Source organism: Platalea leucorodia, assembly GCF_965183815.1.
Source record: "Platalea leucorodia genome assembly, chromosome: 4".
In the NCBI taxonomy this organism is placed as follows: domain Eukaryota; kingdom Metazoa; phylum Chordata; class Aves; order Pelecaniformes; family Threskiornithidae; genus Platalea; species Platalea leucorodia.
This window is the reverse complement of record NC_138826.1, coordinates 41,533,065-41,554,426: the sequence shown is the minus strand read 5'-3', so window position 1 is coordinate 41,554,426 and position 21,362 is coordinate 41,533,065. Positions and strand designations below refer to the sequence as shown.

General features: G+C 47.0%; 1 protein-coding gene across 1 annotated transcript in view; it reads right to left on the bottom strand.

Moving 5' to 3' along the window:
* PAPSS2 (3'-phosphoadenosine 5'-phosphosulfate synthase 2) overlaps positions 1-14,631 on the bottom strand; it is a gene marked incomplete at its 5' end in the record, with an annotated part of 30,127 nt that extends 15,496 nt beyond the window's left edge. Inside the window, one exon of the mRNA XM_082308813.1 lies at positions 14,611-14,631. Coding sequence (XP_082164939.1) covers positions 14,611-14,631 — 21 coding nt within the window. The remainder of the gene's footprint in view (positions 1-14,610) is intronic.
* Between the last annotated feature and the right edge of the window lie 6,731 nt (positions 14,632-21,362).

The following is a 21,362-nucleotide window of genomic DNA, read 5'->3' as shown; positions in this document are numbered from 1 at the left end:
CTTTTGCAAAATGTTGATCTCTGGATCTGTCCTGCAGGAGATGAACTACAATAACGTCCATGCCTCAGGAAGATGCAGGAACTAGCACATTCCTACATGGCTGACGTAACAAAATTGTTATGTTAAAAGTACATGTTGCTGTGCCATAAGTCTGCACTGTGCATGCATCTCAGAGCTTTTATTTTGCATGCTGGCACCTTCTGGAGCTTGGGAAAGCATCACTGAGTGCATTTTTGCAATTCAGCAAGACTGTCAGACCTCTCCTACCTGCCAGGAGCTCCAAATGGTACCAAACCCCTCTGATTTTTCTGCTATGTTAATAATCTTGCCGGTAAATTCTTCCTAACTCTGCACAACTGCCTGCCACATGCTGACTGAGAAATTCTTGTCACCAGCTACGCCAAAAGTGAAAAAAGGCAGAGAGAAACGCGAGCACGTGGCAGATGGCTGGGTGGGCAGCTTGCTTGGCCAGGAATGAGCTGTTGAGCAGGAAGAACTGACTTCCCACCTAATCATCCACCAGCTGGGACATGGCTTGGGAAGCCAGAGCTGAAGCAAGATCAAATGGAGTGAAGGCACCATCAAAAATAAGCATCAGTGGCCCAAGAGCAAACCCTGGAGAGATTTCATCTAGAAAGAACATATACTGCCAAGACCATTGGGAGGCAGAGATAAGTGGTGGATGGGGTTTAATCAGATGCAGGGCTGTTCTACTGATTTTATTCTCATGGTCTTAACCTCTTCATCATAAACCAAACATATACAATCATCACCACAACACACTCATGCCTGAATGTTGGGCCCCACGGTGGGGACAATTTAGGGACACTGGTAAGCATTCCTTGCAATAGTCTAGATCAAAGAAGTGAGGTTTGGGAGAGGAACTTCTTACCTATAATTCAGCCCCAAACAAGGCTCCAAGCGAGGCAATAAATGACCTGGCAGTGTCTCCAAAGAAGAGCCGTGCAGCCTCTGCCAGCCAGATGCTTAAGAAGGACATTGCCACGCTCTCTCATTTCCTTGGAAATATGCTGTTTGGCCACATCTGCATGATCTCAGTGCTCAGCCCGCCCTGGCTTATCTCATCCAGGAAATGAGAAAAAAATAACAACATGGCTCCAAACCTTGTGCCAAGACTGCAGTGGACCAAGAAGCTAAATCCTAGCTCTGCTTTTGGCCTTCCCTCCTATTGAACCTTTCCATGAGGTTGACAAACTGGGAGACACCAAGATCTCAGGTGTCTTTAAGATCAGGCTTTGACTGAGCCACCTGCCAAGTGTCTCCTGGCTTGGTTTCCAAAAGAAACAAGTTTTTTCTGCCACCACCCTGGTGGGACAAGGTGCACCCCTGCTTTGTGAAAGCAGGTTGCAGGCGTACGCAGGAGGCCTTTCCTTAGTGCTCCTCCTCAATAAAGAGATTTGACCTCTGGGACAAAGGAGTCCACCATAGCACAGACCTGTTAGAAATCAGGAACTATCAGTGTCCTCTGCTCTGAGTGCTACTTCTTCTCAATTCATGGCATCTGAAAAAGTAACCTCAGCTCTTCCTTAAGTATTTAGCCCTGAAAGGGAGCAGCTGTGCTTGCCCACATAGACTGAACACCCCCAGGAGAGGTGTTATCAGGGAGCATCTTCTCCCCTTGCCTGAGAGCTAAATGCACCATATCTGGGGGGCCTCTCCCAACCATTGCTGACATTTGTTAGGAGCAGAACCACTGCACAATTAATAGAAAATGCACTGGACGAACAACACTTAGGCTTTTCCTAATGAATTACATGGATGATTTGCCATCTTCCACTAGAGATGCAAGTATGTATAAATTCTGGACCTTAGGACACGAGTCAGCATCTCCTCCTGCCCCCACCTACCCATTTCTTTAGCCAGCACCTGCTCAGCTGCATAACGAACAGGACCAGGGCAAGAACCAAGTGTGAGTGCCATGTGCCAGAGCCAAGGGGTGGCAAAGGAAGAGAGACGGGAGCTGAGCAGGACATTCGAGAGATCCCTTAAGTGCATGCAACATCCTCAGGCCAACCCTTGCTCAGCCATCCACAGAAGGCAGAGCTCTCCGATGTTGCAGGAGGAAAGATTTGTCATTACAAAGTGGTGCTGGTCATCGCAAAGGCCAATAAGGTCTAAATCAATGTCCTTATCAAGCCCTTAATTCCGCTGCACTGCTGTGGGAGTACCTCTGCCTGCTGTAGCTGGCGCAGGCAGGGTGCTGGAAGCGGTCCAAGAGCCACAGCTCATGGCAGGCTGCAGCAACATCCCACTCCAGAGAGGGACTTCTTCCTGAAAACACAGCACAGATCAGCCCAAGAACGATGCCAGCAGAGAAACGCTCTTGTAGTGCAGTGCTACTAAGGGCACGTTAGTCACGCGTCCAGCTCGCTTAGCAGAAAGACCAGCCTCATGTGAACATGGTTAGCATCCAACTGGCGGCTGGCAGTGCTCACAGCCCCGAGGAAAGCCTGACCCAACAGCGAGGGTAGGGTCAGGACACCCCCAGCTGCATTTTTATTTATAGGACTATCTCACATCATTAGGAAAATGATTCATTTTTTTCCAGTCAAGCATTTAATACAAGCCCTATTTTGGCACTGCAGCCTGGACATCTCTCCAGAAGAAAAACAAAAAACAAAAAAAAGGAAAAAAGAGCCTCTCAAAACGTTTTCAGCTGATCATATTAGCAAATAGTAAAACAGACTTTTAAAATGATAAAATGATCGAGCAAGCTTTCAAGTTTGAAGTCAAACACTTGCTTAAGCCTCCGGAGATTGATCTAACTTACTGTTTAAAATCCCCTCCCAAATCCTGCCATCTTACTAAAAAAAAAGTCTTTTGTCCAACTAGTTGTATTCAATGCATAAAAGTTAAGTTTATGGGACATTTCCTTAAAAAATTATTTTCTTCTACCAGGGCAATTCCCATGGCTGCTCTTGCAAATGGGCGAGCTGACATCATCAAGAAGATAAAGTGTCCATCACCAAAACAGGGGAAAAACCTTATGTAAAAGAGTCATTTGCTGCAGAAAAGCAAAACTATTGTATTCAAAAGAAAAGGAGGAAGAGAGGGATGACGGGGGTTTTGCTTGTGGAAGCAAAGATTTGATTACAATCATATTGAAGAACGATGGAGCAATCTTGGAGTCTCTGAAGTCCCAATTTAGTTCTTGTAACTCTAAACCTATAGACTTTTCCCAAACTTGAGTTTGATTCATTGAATGGACTAAGACAGTAAATGCTTCAAAATCAGCTCCACTCTTTCCCAGGGAAAAAACCCACCAAGATGGAGTTACCCTGGAAATTTTGCCTACTTCACCTCCCAGGATCCCACCATCGCAACACAGAGCCTGGCTTGCAGGTCCAGACGGGGAAGTGGGACTTCTCAAGCACCTGATGCGTTACCATACCACCCACCTTCCTGCTTCCCGTGCTGTTGTCCCCCCTCTTTCCTGCATGCGGGACTCGTCTCTTCTCCCACCACCCATACGTGAGTAGAAACAATGTCATGTTTTCTTTTTAGACTTAGCTGAGTAATACACTGAAGCGTCACCAAATACCCAGCAGAGGTTTTGGTGCTGGGGACGCCAGCATTCCCTTGCACCAGGCAGGATGCTGAACTGGGCTCCCTTTCTTCATTCAGCGCTCTGAATAAACCACAGCAGACCTCACTCTTGGCACCCTTGCCTTTGATGCTTGCTCCTCTTGGCATCGCTACCTTGGCCCCTGTCCCCTGCCAGGAACGTAACACAGAAGATCTTAAGGAGACCAGCAGAGACGTGCCAGTTACCCGAAACAAGCAGTCTTTCAGCTTGGAGACAGACGGTTGGAGATGCCAAACATCACTAACACACAAGGTTTTCAAGGTGGTGTTAGCTAAAGTGTTTTTTCTTAACCCACAGGAATTTTTGAGCTCTTAGCAAGACCTTATTTTTGATAGCAGCTAAAATATTTTTCTCTTGGTATAAATTTGCATGTTTTGGGTTGCCACAATCAAGTTTTATACAACCCTGGCCAAAAAAAAACCCCAAGAAAACCAGACTCCCGTTCCAGTCACCTTGCAAATCAGATGCTGATTTCTAGACTATGTGACTTCAAACCAGCAGGTTGAAAGTTAAAATCTGCCTCTCTGAAGGCACCCAGATCAGGCATTTCTTTATCTCTGAAATAGATGATGTCACTACTCTAATTTCCTTGACACAGGAAAACCAGTGAGTCATCCTGCACTCCTACATTTTCGGGACAAATTTGCAAGGCCGGGACAGATGTTATTAAAAAAAATCTTCCCATCCTCATTCCAGAAATCACAAGGGACAGCTGCATGGGCAACAAATATTTGACAAACAAAGCATCTTGTCAGCCGCTGACAAAAATAACAATTTAAACAAGAAATCCTTCCATGGTTGCCCTATTTTTTATATTCAGAGCAGTTCTGCTAAATTACCTCCCCTAAATGAGCCCGTTTCAGCAGTTTGGCTCATGCTTATTTTTGCAAACATAGGTTTGACATTGCAAAAGGAGAACTGCTTTGCCTTGATGCCTGGGGTCTGTTACAAGGCTGCTGTGGATCATGCCACAACCACGGAACCACCAAAAATGCAAAACACAGTTATTTTGCAAAAAGAGGGAAGATAAATTATGTTCTCGCTACAGCATGGCTAAGTTTTAGGATTGCACACCCATAGAAAGTGATCAAGCATATCTATTTAACTTCCAAGAAAACCAAAAAGAAGGTAATTATGCAACCAGAAGATAGGTGACTAGTTAAAAAACACAGAGATGGTGTAGCCTGTTGACCTCCATCGGCAAACCCAGCGCCTGGTGGTGCACAGAGCCGTGACTGACAACCAGCTGAGCTGCTTTGCATGGTGCAACGGCATCTGCGTGAGAAATGCTGCACCAAAACAGAGCAGCACACCACCGCTCCCCTACCCAGAAAAACTACCCAGTACACACGGCCATCCTTCTGTGTCTTCTTTTGGAGAAAAATATCAGGTTATGGAAATGGTAAACTGATTACTAGTCCCTCAGATTTCAGGGACAAGAGGAAAGGAGGACAAGGGTAAATATTTTGACTACACATTAACTTCAGTATCAAAAAAATTTTCAGGAAGGAATTGTATTTACATGTAATCACTTCTTTTCTGGCATATGAGATTTAGGAATTTAATTAATGGGTTGTGGCTCTCTATAGTAAATAAGCCATTGTACGTGTCCCATCTCTTGGTGTGACACGGCAGGCACCTTAAAACAAGCAAGACAGCCAGCCAGGACTCCTGCACCAAATACCACACAAAGAAAAACTTGCAGTATAGTGTCAGGAGATTGTCAGCTGAGCTAAATTCTGTTCAGTTGTAAGATACAATCAAAAACACAAGCTCTGCTGTTCAGAGATGCCACGTGGGACTGGCTTACCCAGAGGGTCCTCCAGCGAACACCAGGAGCCAACGTGTCAGAGAGATATCCCGTTTCATCAAAACAATTCCCTTTGATTTCTCCAGAAATTAGTTCAAGAAACCAGGACTGTCACTAACATACCTTTAAAAGCTGAACTGGCATGGCGGCACTGCTCTAACACAAAACACAGTGAGCCACATTCAGCAGTTTTGTGTCCCTCTTAACACAGTTTGCAACCGGTTTTCAGACTCGGCGGCCAGCATCTAACCATGGCTATGAGCAGGCAGGTGGGACACCAGCTCCATCTTCTGCTAAGTAAGAAAGTAGAATCTCCTTCCAACCCCGCCAAGCTAGCACAGGTTGAACCAAGCCCATTTTGGATCTAAACAATATAGGGACAAGATACCTGTTTATAACATGACCATCATATCCCTCTCAGGAAAGAAATCCTTTACCTTTTGAGAAGCTCTAGTGATTTCATAAGCAGTGGGAGCTACAGGGGATCTGCATTTCAAGCAGCTTCATCAGGTTATAAGAGAGAGAGAGAGAGAGAGATTTCCGTAAGAGAACTAATTCTCTTGCATCACTCTCCTCTACAGGACATCATGCCAGGCTGCTGAAAGAATAAAGCTGGACACAAGACCAGGCTGGTGGGGGCTCAGCGTTGAGGCCACACACTGCCCCTCCCTGCCTCATTCGGTATCCAGGATGACGTGCAGTCTTGAACCTGGCATCTTGAACCCCATGTGCTTGGCTTTGCAATGGTCAATGGTCACTAGCAGGCGACAGGAGCTCTCTCTCAGCAATTTTTTTAAGGTTTGCAAAGTGCCAAAGCAGCAGCAGGAAGGACTGCAGGGAAACTTGGCCAGAACCACCACACAGGACACAGTTAAAAGGGGGAACTCCGCTGGGTGGACCAAAAGTTCACTTGGCTGGAAAAAATCATTAAGATGAATTCATAGAAGGAAAGTTCATCAAGGACTATCAGGAAGAAAGGCATGGCCTCTGGTATCTCAAGTCGTAAATCAGTGGAAGCTGGGACAATGCACCGTGGTGTCCCAGCGATAAACTTTTCCCTGGCCCCCACTCTCGGCTGCTGCTGGAAGCTACAGATGGGACCAAACAGACCTTCCCCACACTCAGTACCTCCTCAGTCCCCTCACTGTTTCTGTTGGCTGAAGGTGGGCCTGTTTTCACCGTAATACCATTAAATGTGCCACTTTACACAACAAGCTGCACGAGCCAAGCCCAAGTTGAGGGCTCAAGTTCAGAGACACCAGGATGAAGGTTTTCTGCCCCATCTACCTGTGCATCTGATCCATATGAGCTGCAAGACAGGCTTTTAATTATATGAGCACACACAGGGTTACCTAGATCCTTGCCTAAGTCAGCACCAGGAACGTTGTACTCTCCTTGAGTGAGTGGCTATTCAGCATTTCCCTCACCCCTCCCTAAACCAGGTGTAGGCACAGGTATGAGTCATTACACACCACTCAAAGGCTGGTTGAAGGACAGTTGAGCATTTTCCTTGGGGATTTTTGTTACTTAGTCTTTCAAAAGTTCATGCAAACTCCCAGTATCTCTCTGAGAGTGGCATTATCCCCAATTTCACAGCCACAGAAGTGTAGCAGAGAGTGAGGCAAACAGCAAATGAAGACTTGAGCTCCTGCAATATTTGAGCCCTATAAAAATGACACATTTGAAGATCAGCTCCCCTGAACTTCAGGCTGCACCTCCAAGAGCTCGATGCTCCTCACATCCATCCCCATGGTCTCACATCAGCTTTGCAAAGACGGGGGCAGATGCAATGAGCTGCCCCAGCCATGGGTGAGGTGACTCGTCCAGCACCATGCCCAGGGTCCCTGGCAGAGGCAAGCACGCAACTCAGCCCTGCCTGCAGCAGCAGTCACCTCCTCTAAAATGAGGGGGTTTTTCCCTCTTCCCACACCCACTGGCAACACAAACAAATTATCTTCCCATCAGAAGGGCTAGGCAGGCCTGAAAAATTACCTCCCGCCCAACACGCTTTTTTGCACCACAATGGAAAGCTGAAAACCAGTTTGATATCGAAGAAAACATTTAGTTCTGCCAGAGAGGCCACAAAGACCTCAAGGTCAGAAAGTCTCGGAAATGTAGGTACAAATGTTTGTTTTCCAAAGATGCACAAAAAAGCTCATCTCAACAAACCCAAAGTGCTGCATTTAAAGAGAAGCCACATTAAAAAAAATTATAAAATTTATGCAAACTGGCTCCTTTCTCAAGCTCTGCTCTCCAAACAGGCCACCACATTTTGGCACCCACTCAGCAGATAAAACTTTCAACACACATAGTTGTAACCAAGCCAAGCTGTAAGTAAATGAAAAAGGACCGCTCTGCGAGGGAAGGGAGGCAGCACTAGCAATGAGCTACCAGCCCTACAGGCAAAATCCTAACTTCCCAGCATCCCATTTCATGACGCACATCCACCCCAAATGCCTTGACCAGGCTTTTTTGCATCCCTCCTTTTGTTAATGATACACTCCAAGTAAATTTTCACTTAGAAAATATTAAGCTGTGAGACCATTAAGGAACTATTTCTCACTTGCTACAGCTGTGATTCAGCGCTAAATCAGAGATAATCATTAGTCACCTCACTCACAATAACAGTAAATTAATAAACAGTAACCTGAATTATATGGCGTTTCTCTTAATGGACTTTTAAGATACCAAAGTGTACAAGTACTGTGACCAAAGTACAAGTTCAAGCCAGGGCATATCATTAGGAGCATTAATACAGGCCCTGCATGCCACTTATCTTTTGTGGGTGCGTACAGCTGCAAGTTTATCTAAAACACCTGGTTTCAGATAGGAGAGGTCTTTTCATTTTTAAAGGCTGTTTAAAGACACCCTCCAGGATCAACATCAGACCAGTAAAAAAAAAATATGCAAGTATGCCAGTACTTCCCCTGAAAACCCTCCAGAAAAACAAGATCCCTGTGGCCTAAATCTAAGCTGCAGATGCAGTGCATATGTCTGGGTAGAGTGGGGTCTTCAAAATCCTTTGCTGTCTTGCCTAAAACCACTTGTAGGGGCTGTCCACGGAGGGCATGGATAGAAACCTATGCCCGAGTTACAGGTTTTGGCAGAGATTTGTAACTGACTATGACTTAATCAGTGCAACCAGAAAACCAGACAAGGCTGGAGTCTGTATTTATCCAGGTGTATTGGGTTTGCATGGCAAGGGTTGGGGGTGGGGGGCTACAGGGGTGGCTTTTGTGAGAAGCTGCTAGAAGTTTCCCCTATGTAAGACAGAGCCAATGCCAGCCGGCTCCAAGATGGACCAGCCGCTGGCCAAGGCCAAGCCCATCAGTAAAGGTGATAGCATCTCTGGGATAACATAGTTAAGAAGGGGATAAAATAGCTGCACAACTGCAACCGGAGAGAGACGTGAGAGAAACAACTCTGCAGACTCCAAGGTCAGTGAAGAAGGAGCGGGAGGAGGTGTCCCAGACGCCAGAGCAGAGATTCCCCTGCAGCCCCTGGTGAAGACCATGGTGAGGCAGGCTGTGCCCCTGCAGCCCATGGAGGACCCCACGTCGGAGCAGGGGGATGCCCAAAGGAGGCTGTGACCCCATGGGAAGCCCGCGCTGGAGCAGGCTCCTGGCACAACCTGTGGCCCCATGGGGAGAGAGGAGCCCAGGCTGGAGCAGGTTTGCTGGCAGGACTTGTGGCCCTGCGGGGGACCCACACTGGAGCAGTCTGTTCCTGAAGGACTGCACCCGTGGAAGGGACCCACGCTGGAGCAGTTTGTGAAGAACTGCAGCCCATGGGAAGGATTCGTGCTGGAGCAGTTCATGGAGGACTGTCTCCTGTAGGAGGGACCCCACGCTGGAGTAGGGGAAGAGTGTGAGGAGTCCTGCCCCTGAGGAGGAAGGAGCGGCAGAGACAACGTGTGATGAACCGACCGCAACCCCCATTCCCTGTCCCCCTGTGCCACTCGGGGGCAGGAGGGAGAGAAAATCAGGAGTGAAGTTGAGCCCGAGAAGAAGGGAGGGGTGGGGGGAAGGTGTTTTTAAGATTTAGTTTTTATTTCTCATTATCCTACTCTGATTTGATTTGTAATAAATTAAGATAATTTCCCCAAGTCGAGTCTGTTTTGCCTGTGATGGTAATTGGTGAGTGATCTCTCCCTGTCCTGATCTTGACCCACAAGCCTTTCATTATGTTTTCTCTCCCCTGTGTGTGACAGAGTGGCTTTGGTGGGCACCTGGCATCCAAGCCAGGGTCAACCCACCACACCAGGAGTCCAGCAGCAGGACAGGAAACAACGTGCTGACTCAAAGCGCTTTGACTCAGAGCTGGAGAAATTATGGTTGGGTTTAGGTGCCCCAGCCACCACCCTAGATGGCACCCACCATGCCGACCACCACCAGCGGTTGTCAGCTACGCTCCTCCAAACGAGGCCCCTGGGAGATGAAGAGATATCCCAAAGAGCTGCTAGTCCTGTTGGGAAAGCAAAAGATTAACGTCCGAACACACCCGCAGGGATCAGGCCTCACCTACCTGCCTCTCCCCTTGGAGGGAAAGGGTGTTCAGGCAGGAACCACCCGCCCCAGCAGAAAAACCCTTCCACTTTTCCACGTGCATGCTCTTCCATAGCCCCAGGAGATGCTCTGTCCACGCAGCCTCCTGGAAAACATATCCTGCTGCTCCTGCTGCCATGACAGTACCAGGGGATACCAGACAAGCCTTCCTGTGCTTGGGGAAGGTCCACCAAGGTCCCCAGCTTGCAGCTTCTGGGGCTGGACTGCAGCAAGCTGATTATTTTGTTCCCCATCCCCTGGAGGGCTCAGCCTCCTTGAACCATGGAAAGAAAGAGGCATTCATATTTAGGAGCCTACAACATTTTCTGACTTTTCTTCCCTGAAATTCCCCAAATTAAACATCCCTGCTCTTACAGAGCAGAGTATGGTTATTAAACACAGGTCTGGCACACTGGCAGCGCTGCAAAACAGTGCAAGTGAATGAAACAGCAAGGTGGGGGCAACAGACTGGGAAGGTAACTTTTTAATAGCAAAGGACTTCAAAAGAAATAGGGAGAAAAGGGGAGAGAGCTATAGGAAACAACGGAAGTCAAAATAACAGCGTATCGAGATAGTTTATCTGCTGACCTTTCCATGATCTCCCAAGAGATATAAAGCAAAAAAAGTGATAGAAAATAAAACAAGAACTACTAAGCATGCAATGAGCAACTAGAAAACAATCCCCGTTTACTGTCTCTGTGCAATGAGTTAGGCACGTGTTTCACAAAATAAATCATGGCTGTAAACCCAAGACTTTTGAATTGCTGGATAAAACATCAGAAACACTGTCTTGAGTAATTCAACTCAGACCAAGCCACTCTAATTCCCTGAAATCAGGGCTCTGCTGCCTGCTGCATGTGTCTGTGCAAGTGTCACTGTGATGAGCTACCCAGAACTACTTTGAACATAAGCATCCTTAAAGATGTTTTGGTCTTCATGTAATAATAAAGAATAAGCATGTCAGGAGATGAATGCATGGTCTGTTTTTTTTAATAAACTTTTGATTTTACATTGCTTGGCAATTAAACTGATGAAGCTGCACACACGTTACTGCACAGCCTGTGATATCACTCAGTCCATCTGAACTCTGCCCTGTGGCTGCAGTTTTTTCAACATGAGAATAGTTTTTAGGCAAAGAAACTAAGCCTCTTCATATTTCCTCAGGGTTGCCATCTGACCTTGTGGGATTTTTCCTTCTCTTTAAATAAATTAAAAACTCGAAATTATTTTTACATGTTAATTTATCTTTAAATAAGACCACATAATTTGCGACTGTGCATGTAAGCCCTACAAAAGCAAAACTGAACTATCAGAAGTTACAACTTTGTAATCCACTGGGCTATGGAAACAGCATCCCAGTGAAAGGGAGGGATGCCCCATGCCACGCCATTCAGCTTCTTGGAGACACTGTTACAAGACCAGACAGATGACAAAGCTGTAACACTCACCCTGAAAAAGGCAGTTTCAGCAGTGGGCTCTCATTCTCCCCTAAGCACCTGTAAGGACATCCAAAGAGAAACTCACTGAAAGCAGCCAGCAAGGACAATGTCTGCCTGCTGCCAGGGGCAGGACTCTGGCAGCTGGCTCTTAACACCTCCATCTCATGAGATATGTTGAGCTGCATTTTCCACGCATCCACGGAGACACGCAAGCCACGCAGCCAGTCACCTGGCAAGGGGCCAGCCCTTCCAGGGCAGGGCCGTGCCAGTAGGTGTGGGCTCTGTAGCAAGCTGTTTCCTCAGAGCTCGCTGCACCATCTGTGTCCTCCTGCTCGCTGTGAAAATGCTCCTCGGCAGGGAGAGGTAATGAGCTGCGGAAATATCAGCAACACCGCAGGCGTAGGGAGAACAAGCTGCTATTTCGATGGGGCTAAAAGAACCGCTCAGCCCTGAATGCCGCGCTGTGCAAGAGCCCACACAATAAACAAGGGCAGTCCCACAGCTCCACGCTACTCACTGCAATTATTTTACAGTGTACTTACTCCTGGGAGCAGGATTTCGCCACTGGGGCACACAGGAGGCCTGTGTAAGGAACGTTAAGTCTTAAAGGTCATCATTAGAGACCGTTCTTCTCCCCAAAAAGTCAGTCCTGAAACTGGTCAGAAATAAATGCTTTCTGTCAATGAGGTCTGTGAATGTAAGGACACTGCCCAGCACATAGAGAACTTCATGACTCCTGCAATGTCATGAGCAGAAACGAAGAGAGCATTTCCATACCAACAAGCCAAAGAAAGATTCCTGTACACTGAGTCTTGGGTTTTCAACAGAATTAGGATGCCTTGTTCATTTTCAAGGACAACACATGCAGGAGTAAAAAAGATTTAAGTTTTCTTCTTTGCACTTTATAATAAGCTTCTATTAATAAATAGGTGTGCAATTAAAACATCCTCAAACTAGCCTCAAACTCCAGAGAGCATTCAGGCTGAATTTAGGTTTTAAATCCTGGGCTTATAATTATTCAATTTCCAAAATGAGGAGCATAGTCAAATAACACAGCCAGCCCGTCTTGCAACAGCTCACGCTACTGTGCCTTTCAAAAGCTGACGGCTAACCAACATCACCTGTGAACCCCATTTTTGACATATTCTCAGACAGTGAATAATGCTGGAAACATCCAGCCTCACAAAACCTTGCCTGTGGGAGAACGATTAACACATCACCAACACTATGAGGAAGCGGTAAAACCTGATATTTTATTAGTAATAAGGATTTTTATAAATAAGGATGTTGCTGGGAGAATGAAAAATGGGGATTAAGTAAGGGGCAACAGAAGGATGAGCTGCCATACTAACAGGGATCTCAGTAGGGCAAATTATTCTGTGCATCCCATCTTCATTTCCTAATGGAACCGTCTCGGCTATTGCAGCTACAATAGGTGTCATGACAAATTCACCACATTAAAACTCCTCTGAGCTACAACTTTTAGGCTGCTAGTTGCAGGAGCACGTTGTGCTGTTGCCTGCTCTTTCATTAGGCAAAATCTCTGATGCGCTGCCGATGCCTCAACCCTCCTGAACCGCACCATGTAATGGCACTGAGGCTGAACACAATCGTCTGCGCACGTATGCAAATAATTGTGCTGATCAAGGGACCCCTATCACAGTAAAATGCCTTATCCTGTACTTTTATATCAACTTGAGATGAGGAGCCGCTGAGACTGCATTAGGAGGGAGAACATCTACACTCTGTGCAACACATCTCCCTGGTGATAGACCAGGAGGATCACTAACGTGATATCATCGCTGTTTCATCATAATTACCAAAACCTCTTGTAATTAGTGAAATCGTGCCTTTTCTCATTCTATCACATACCTGGCACATAAACACATGAAAATACGCCTACATCTGTCAACCAGATAGCATGTTTTGACAGTCATGGTACGAAGGTCAGCCACAATCTTGCTTATAAAGGTCATTTTTCCGGCCCAGGGTAGAGGCAAAGGAGAGGGGTTATTCTGGAAGTTCAGTAATGCCTCTCTCCTGTCACAGCAATAAACAAAACTCCCATACACGGCTCACGCTTTGCGCCTCCCCTCCCTGAAATAATCCCTAAACCACAGGTTTTCGCGTTTCCAAGAACGCCCTGCTGCACAGGCATGCTTTGTTACGTGTGGTTTTGGTTGCGTTCCTATCCAGACAGATTACCAGTGTGTTCAAAACGCATTAAATCTATCTGAAAAATTTACGACAAGGTAAAAAAAAAATTAAATCAACCAGCAAAAGCAGCCCGAAAGACTTACGTCATGATTTCTTATGGTTCTGATTTAAAACCTGGAAAACGTATGGCAGCCAGAGGGACCCAGACCTCACATCCCAAATCCAAGAAGTAAGGGAGGGCAGCTGGCAAGCAGAAAACGATTTCTGGCTGTGACTGCGATTTGCAATTTTAATTTCTAGCTGAATTATGCTCCAGCTATTATTATTTTTCTTTGCTGTTTTATTTTTGTTAAAAACTGGCTCTGCAGCAATGCTGAAAGCCAATCGGTGGTGGCGGCGGCTGTCTCACCAGCTTCTCCCCCTGTGGGGGACCCGGGCAGAGGAAACCCAAAAAGCTGTGAGCGAGGCAGTTGCTCAGCCTTCTCACTGACTCAACCTTCAGCCTCGCCTAGGAGGCCGGCTGCTCTCCGTGCGGATCAGCGTGGCGAGCAGCGAAGCCGACAGCTTTCAGCACAGATGCGCAAGGCACATGCGGAATAGCATATTTGCCGAAAGCCAGCGGAGGGATGCGTGACCAACCTGCGGGACAGCCGGGCCCTTGCAGGACACACACCTTGCCCACGCGTTTGCACCAAGGTGGACCAGCTCGCAGCAAGAGCATTCATCCTCAGCACCCAGCACCGTAACATGATGGTTTTAATATCCTTCTGCGAGGTGATGGGTGCGCCCCAGAAGGAGAACTCTGGGTCTGGCCCCGGCGCCCACCAGCCGCCGATGTGACCCGCGGGGCTCGATCCCCTGAGCCAACGGAGCCCGGGGAGCCCACGGCTCCCCAGCACTGCCCGCCTTGATGCGAGCCCCCGCACCCGTGGGGAAAGCGGCGATGCCAGGGATTTAGGGAGAGGGTTTCCTCGGGGAGCTGGACGCGCCTCGCAGCCCCCACAACCCCCGCAGCCCCAGCCGGCCCCCGCCCGCGCCCCGGCGCGGCCCTACCGTGGGCTGTCGGCTCGACATGGTGACGGGCGGCGGAGCTGCGGCGGCCGGGCCGGGGCTATAAGGGCTCCCGCGACACGTAGCGCGTCCCTGGGCCGGCCCCTCTCGCCCTGCGCCCGCCCCCGCCCCCGCCTCCTCCGCCCCGGCCCGCACCGAGGGGAGGCCGGCAGCCCCGGCGGGGAAGCGGGACCGGGGAGGGAGCAACACCGCGGCGCGGCGAGGGGGCTCTGAGGCGAGGGACGCAGGGCCGGGGGAGCGTCATGGCGGCGCGGGGGCCGGCGCCCCCAAAGGACGAGTCACCGCTCGCGACCGAGGAGATAACACGCAACGGCAGACAAAACCTACCAGAGCGCTGGCTTAACGATGCCCGTCTAAAATTCCCTTAAAGTTAACTGCTTGGGCTTGCCTGAGGAGTTTGGGCTCAGCTGTGCTATCCTGCCTGCGGCCAGAGCTGACAGGCGAGCTGGCTTCCCGCCGTCAGGGCAGGGAGCAGGCACAGGCCCTTCTCACTGCCAAAATGGGGGTGAACCACACGTGTGTTCAAGGAGGGAGAGGGGGAACAAGATCCCATGCAAAACAAGTCAAAAAATCACCTCTGGAGGATGATGATGATGATGATGATAATAATAATAATAATAATATAAATAATGTCTAAAAACAAGCAGTGCTGTAGGCTGGCCCCCAACCACTTGGCCCAAATGCCAAGAAATTTAGAAAGGAACACACAGGAGTGCACTGAAACATAAAGCTCCACAGGTGAGGGGAACAGAAGCCCATGCCTGACGGCTTTGCCAAAAATCCTCCATTTTCCGCTGTTGGAAAAACTCAGATCCCAGAATCTATGTCCAACGTGAAAAGCTTGCTTTGGGCATGGGAGGTGTGGGCATCTCCTGGTACCTGTTCATCACACGATCACCAGCAGCCATGCATGTCCTTCACCATAAAAATACTCCTGTTTCATCCCTGCCCTTCGTTCCATCGGAGTTTAAAATGCTGGTGCCCTGAATGGAAAAGGAAAAAGACGGTGGGATTTTGCAAAGCTCCCTGAGAGGGGAGGTTTAGGTTGGATATTAGGAAAAACAACTTCACCGAAAGGGTAGTCAGGCACTGGAACAGGCTGCCCAGGGAAGTGGTTGAATCTCCATCCCTGGAGGTATTTAAAAGACGGGTAGATGTGGTGCTCGAGGACACAGTTTAGTGGTGGACTTGGCAGTGGTAGTTTAATGGTTGGACTCAATGATCTTAAGGGTCTTTTCCAACCTTAATGATTGTATGATTCTGTAAGTGGGAAAAGGTCCCTTAAAACAGAAACTGGGAAACCCCAAGGGAGAGATGAAAGGAAAGACAGTGGAATAAGTGGCATTCCTCAAATGAGGTCCCACTGGAGGAAGAACAGGGCCCAGTGTGGGGAAGGAGGAGCAGCGATGATGTGGAGGTGAAGGAATGGGGCTGGAAGGAAGGAAGCAGCACCCATTCAACCAACTCCTGAAGCCATTCAGCTATCAGCTGAACTAATCCCCAGTGTAATTCCAGTTAAACCCATGGTATTACACTTGGGATTAAGTCAGCTAAAAAATACCAGGGTCACTTCTTAGCATCTCTCATTTCATGCCTTTCCTTAGACTGGTTTTTCAATTGTCCAGCTGCAAATTAAGTTCCTGCCATAAAAACAATATAGCATGGTTGGAAGAATAGGCAAACCAGCCCGAACACGTGATCCATCGGAAAAGCACATCCTGGTACAAGGAACCCTTCTGCAACTGTTGCCTAGCCAGGACACAGGCTATGCCTTGTCCCCTGGAGGACATCAGGAGAAGGACATGTTAAATGACTGAAAGTCTGGGGGTGCACAGCAAAATGGCATGAGCTGCTAAGTTTTCCTGCAAGCATGGTGGCATCCAAGCATTATCCAAGGCTGCTTAGTCTGTTTAGCTGCTGCTCAGAAACGACTGTATGCTGTGCCCAAAACAAAGCACCCAGAGTCAGCATCTCCTCTTTTATTTGCACACGGACTTCAGTAAATTTGTTAACGTGAGAGCTTCAGAACTGATCAAATCAATGTTGGCCTGGCAGGAAAAGTATGTAAAACCTCAGGGAAGATACAGGTGATTACAGATTAACCATAGTTATCGTTGCATTTGTGGCTCTGCTCTACAGGAGCGTAGAAGAGCCTATTATCTCTGATGAGTTAATTATGCATCTTAATTTCTATAAGTACTATTTTTAGGTGGGTCTTTTTTGGTTAGTTGGATAAAAACATTTAATATTCCCCTTCTGTGGGATGAATTTTAAATTCACATCTTTACACACTTACCATGTTACCTTTTCTTTATGTATCTTCAGTAAAGAAAAAGGGTTGAAAACATGCCTGACAGACCAAAGCAAGTGGGGAAATACATTTACTGAAGGAAGAGGAGCAGCAAGAAGGGGTCTATGTAAAAGAAAAGGCAGAAGGAGGGGCTTCCGTAACCATAAACCACTATAAACCATTCCGGCCTGATATACAAACAGTTCCAGTGAGGACATTTTTGAAGGAAAAACAGTTCTTTCTCATTAAAAATGAACAGTAGAAAGGTCAGTGGAAAGACAGAAAACTTGTATTACTACGTAATAGAAAAAATAGCATTGAGATCATGTAACACCTCCATGTTTCCCCTAGATATCTATCAGTCAGACAGAAAACGAGTCAATGTTATCTCCATTTGTTGCGTCATTCTTCACTTCTTACTTTGTCAAAGTTATCTCCCTTCTAGGAATTAAATTGACTGCTCATCACCTGCCTGAGAATTTGAGCAAATAAGAAACATTTTGTGTATAAAAGATCAAGGTTTTTTTTCTCCTCTATTTTCCCAAGCACAATACAGAAAATGGTATGAAATTCTGTAACATTAACTTCTAATAATTAAATACATATGGCTGTTGCCTCTAATTTTAATTGGTGTGTGCTTTTCAAGGAAGCAGTTGATGAAACAGAATCAGAAATAAAGCAAAAAAAGAAAAAAAATCTAGTTGCTTACCTCAAAAGACATGCAAATTAGTGACACTCAATTAATTTTCATTAAAGAACTTCTCAGGCTATTTAACAAGCTGTAAGAACTTCAGCCTACCGCAGCTGGGGAAAGAAGCAGCACCATAGCAAAGTAGGCAGGGGGTCAAAATCTCTCCAGATGGAAAAAAAGGGCACTTGAGCAGCCTCCCTGCTTGGTAAAAAGCAGCTTCAGGAATGATTTGGCAACTTTCAGGCCCTATTACATATGCTAAAGTATTACAGGGAATATTTTTATTTGCGGGTATTCTCACTCTGCTTATGGGAAGGGAGAATTTTGTTCCTCTCCTTACTGGGAGGGACAGAAGAAAGTTATGCCCTGGGTTTCTGCCCTTGTGCACACAGAACAGGGATTAAGCACTCCCTTGGAAAGTCTGTATTGCCCTGACACCCAGATCTCAAAGACACAATAAATCTCCAGACAAAAAGCTTTCTTAAGAGCCCATTGTGCAACCTACTGTTCCACTAACAGGACCCACAGAGAGCAAAATCTATATATAACTCCACCAAACAGGACTGGTGAGCAGCTGCTTGTGAGACATTTGCTACAGCCATCTTCCCAGTTCAAAATCCACTGCAGCACCTTCCTAATCAAAAATCCCATCCCAGCATAACCCAAGAAATTACCCCAAAGTGCCAATGCTCACGTGAACACTTGCAAGCCAGGTAGGACCACTGGTTTCCTCAATACCCACCTTGGCATGCCTAGTGTTACAAGTTCACCATTATCAACATGTCACTCGAAGCCCCCTGTCCACCTGCAAGGTGGCAGAGGTGGAAATTAAAACAAGCCACATCCTTTTTGCTCATAGGATAGTATCAGCCCCAGAAGTACTGCAGCCTTTGGGCAAGGGTCATGGAAGGAGAGGGGTGTCCCTTGTAGTGTTCTCCCACGTGAAAGATATAAAGGGGGAGGTCACCGTCCCTAATTTTGCACAACTATATATTCTTAAATCCTTGCACAAATTCCCTTACCTTGCTGACATCTAGCTGGAAAAACACCGCTCAAATTAACATCACAGCCTCAGGAGAACAAGCCCAAAGATCAGCTGCAATGTTATTAGTGACACTACTGCCGCTGCAGGTCCCACCTGCTCTGTATTGTACATTTGGCAAAGCAGGAGCAAAGGGTGGAGGAAGCAGGAAGGATGGCCAAACTTGAATTGGTGTGCCATGGAAGCCAAGCTCTCCTGTGTGCCAGGGCTATGCTAGCCAGATGAGCGATCCTCCCTGCACTCAAACTACTCCACTACTAGACTGTCTGTGCTCTATTTGCTTTCCTAGCATTGGGGGACCTGCAGATGAAGGCTTTAGTGCCTTGCTTAGTTTTTCAAGCAACGGAGACAAAGTTGTCATCTTCAGCAGTTTCTTCTCAGCTTCTACAGCTTTGTTTGCATGGCGTTCTCCTACATGGTCAGCGAAGAGCCTGCACTTCCATGCTCCCCCAGTCCACAGCCACCACAGTATTACTCTGCAAGTTCACTCACCACCTGCAAGCAGTGAGGCAGAGATCCTACAGAGGACAAACAGCCTAAAGACAGCTCTCAGGAGGGAGCCCACAGGGGAGATCAGTGGAGAAACACCTAAGAAAGGCAGATGCAGGCTCAGCAGCTTTTAGTTGTATGCAGACAACAAAGTCCCAGGGGAGGCTGTCATCCCAGTTGATGGGGTGTCCTTCAGTCACCAGGAGTCTAACAAAATTCTGCTCATCAAGTACCAAATGCATTAAGATCAGTACCTTTGAAAATTAAATATTCCACAAATTAACATATGTAATACCTTGGCATCAGCCCACAAAGATATCAGCTCTGATACTGAACTGCCCCAACAAGCAGTTCCAGCTTATCTACGTCACCTTTCACCCATGGCTTTTCACAAATAGTTTTGAATCCTGTGTGTAAGCCAAGTCTGGATCTGCAGCCCTAAAACCTCACTCATGAAACATCAAATCAGAAAGTTTTATAAAGTACAAAAGCAAAGGAAAGCACAGTATGTTGGAAGCACCAGAGAGACAGGCTAGTAAGGCACTAGCTGCTGGCATAAGCAATTAGGCCTTTTAATGAGACCAGGAAACATTTTTTCCTCTCCTTGTTCTGTAATTCAAACATGTGGGATCATCCCCAACTTTCAGAAAGCTGTTGGAGATAAACAAAAGCTCCAGAAATGACAACAATCAATCAGGCACGGAAACCTCCAGTGTTGGCAACACCCGCCGCTGTTGGGGACTGCTACAGCCAGCCAGAAACGGTAAGTTCAAAACCAGTTTGCCAAGATTTCACAATGGGAGAAACGAGCCCAAGCCAGGAACAACTTTTGCACCGACCTGGGTCTTTGCATCTTTAAAGCACCATCCAGAAGTCAGGAAAACAAAACATTGCTCTCATTTTAGAATAAAGAGGGGAGGGAGAAGAGAAGAAGAATATCATAGTAATCAATGTCTTCTGATCACCAAGGCAGGAGATATATTAAATTTCAGCTTAAGCTCTCAAACATCGTTGCATCCTTCTGTAGCTCACCACCAGATAGCAGGACAAGGGTGAAGACAGAGCTTGTAACAAGCTGCTATCTTCACAACTGTCTCCACCTCTAAGGACAACCTAGCAGCCACCTTTGTGCTCCACACAATTCCCATTGATGGACATGCACTGCCCCCCTGCCCCCTATCCACTTTTCATATTGCTTCAGAGCTCACTTTAAACAACCCAGATCTGGGATTTCCAGGTGGGTTGTTTTTTTTTTTTAAACACTGCCTCAGTGACACAACCACTAATGCTCACCATCAGGCTCTTACTTTCCTACACACACTCCAGTCTGTAACTGAGAGCTCTGAAGGTTCCCAGTGCAACTGGTCCAGCCATTGGGATGGCATCCCCACACAGCAAGCCCATAGGTAGCAAATCCCCATAATCATTAGGGAAATAGTAATAATGAAAAACGTACAATTTCACAGCTGCTTCTTTCACTCTCCGTTTTAGAGGAGGTACAAACATTTGCCCTATCCTTCGAGCACCACTCAACACTCAGATCTCTAAGTTCTGACAGGGCTCCTTGATTTTTCTCACTCACCTCTTTATTCATATTTCTCTTTTTTCCTTTGCCTGTCTTTAAAAACCTACAGTGCCTTAGAGATTTCTCTGCCAGCCCTGCAAAGGCCAGAGCAATTTCAGCTCCGTTTTGCAGGCAGACCGCACGCTCTCCTTGCATTTGTATGCCACAGCTACAAGAACAACAACAGGCGATGTAACCAGGACAGCAAAGGATTTCACTGCAAGGAGCAGGCAATTCAAAGTGCATTATAAACCCATGCCATCACCCAGCTGGGGCAGACATGAGGCTCCAAACCACGATCCGAATGGCTCAATGTCCCAGTGCGGATGCTGGGCTATACATGCAGCTTCACCTAGTGAGCTAACACTGAGATGATCAAGCAACAGCTGCTTTCACAGCAGAGGAGCTGGTGTTCATCTCAGGACGCAGACACGCAGGTTGAGGTTTTGAAGACGTAATGCAGAGACAGAGCAGGTGATGGAGCAAAAAGCCATCAGGCAAATGCAGAATGAGAACTGAAAGGGCTTTTATTTGCCTGAAGGCTGCTTGCACTGCCTCATGTTTAGGTTGGATCTCAGCAAGACAAGTATAAAATATATCCCTACTGGGGCTTGGATGACATTGTACAAGGAGAGGAGTATTTGTCAGGAAAATGGTA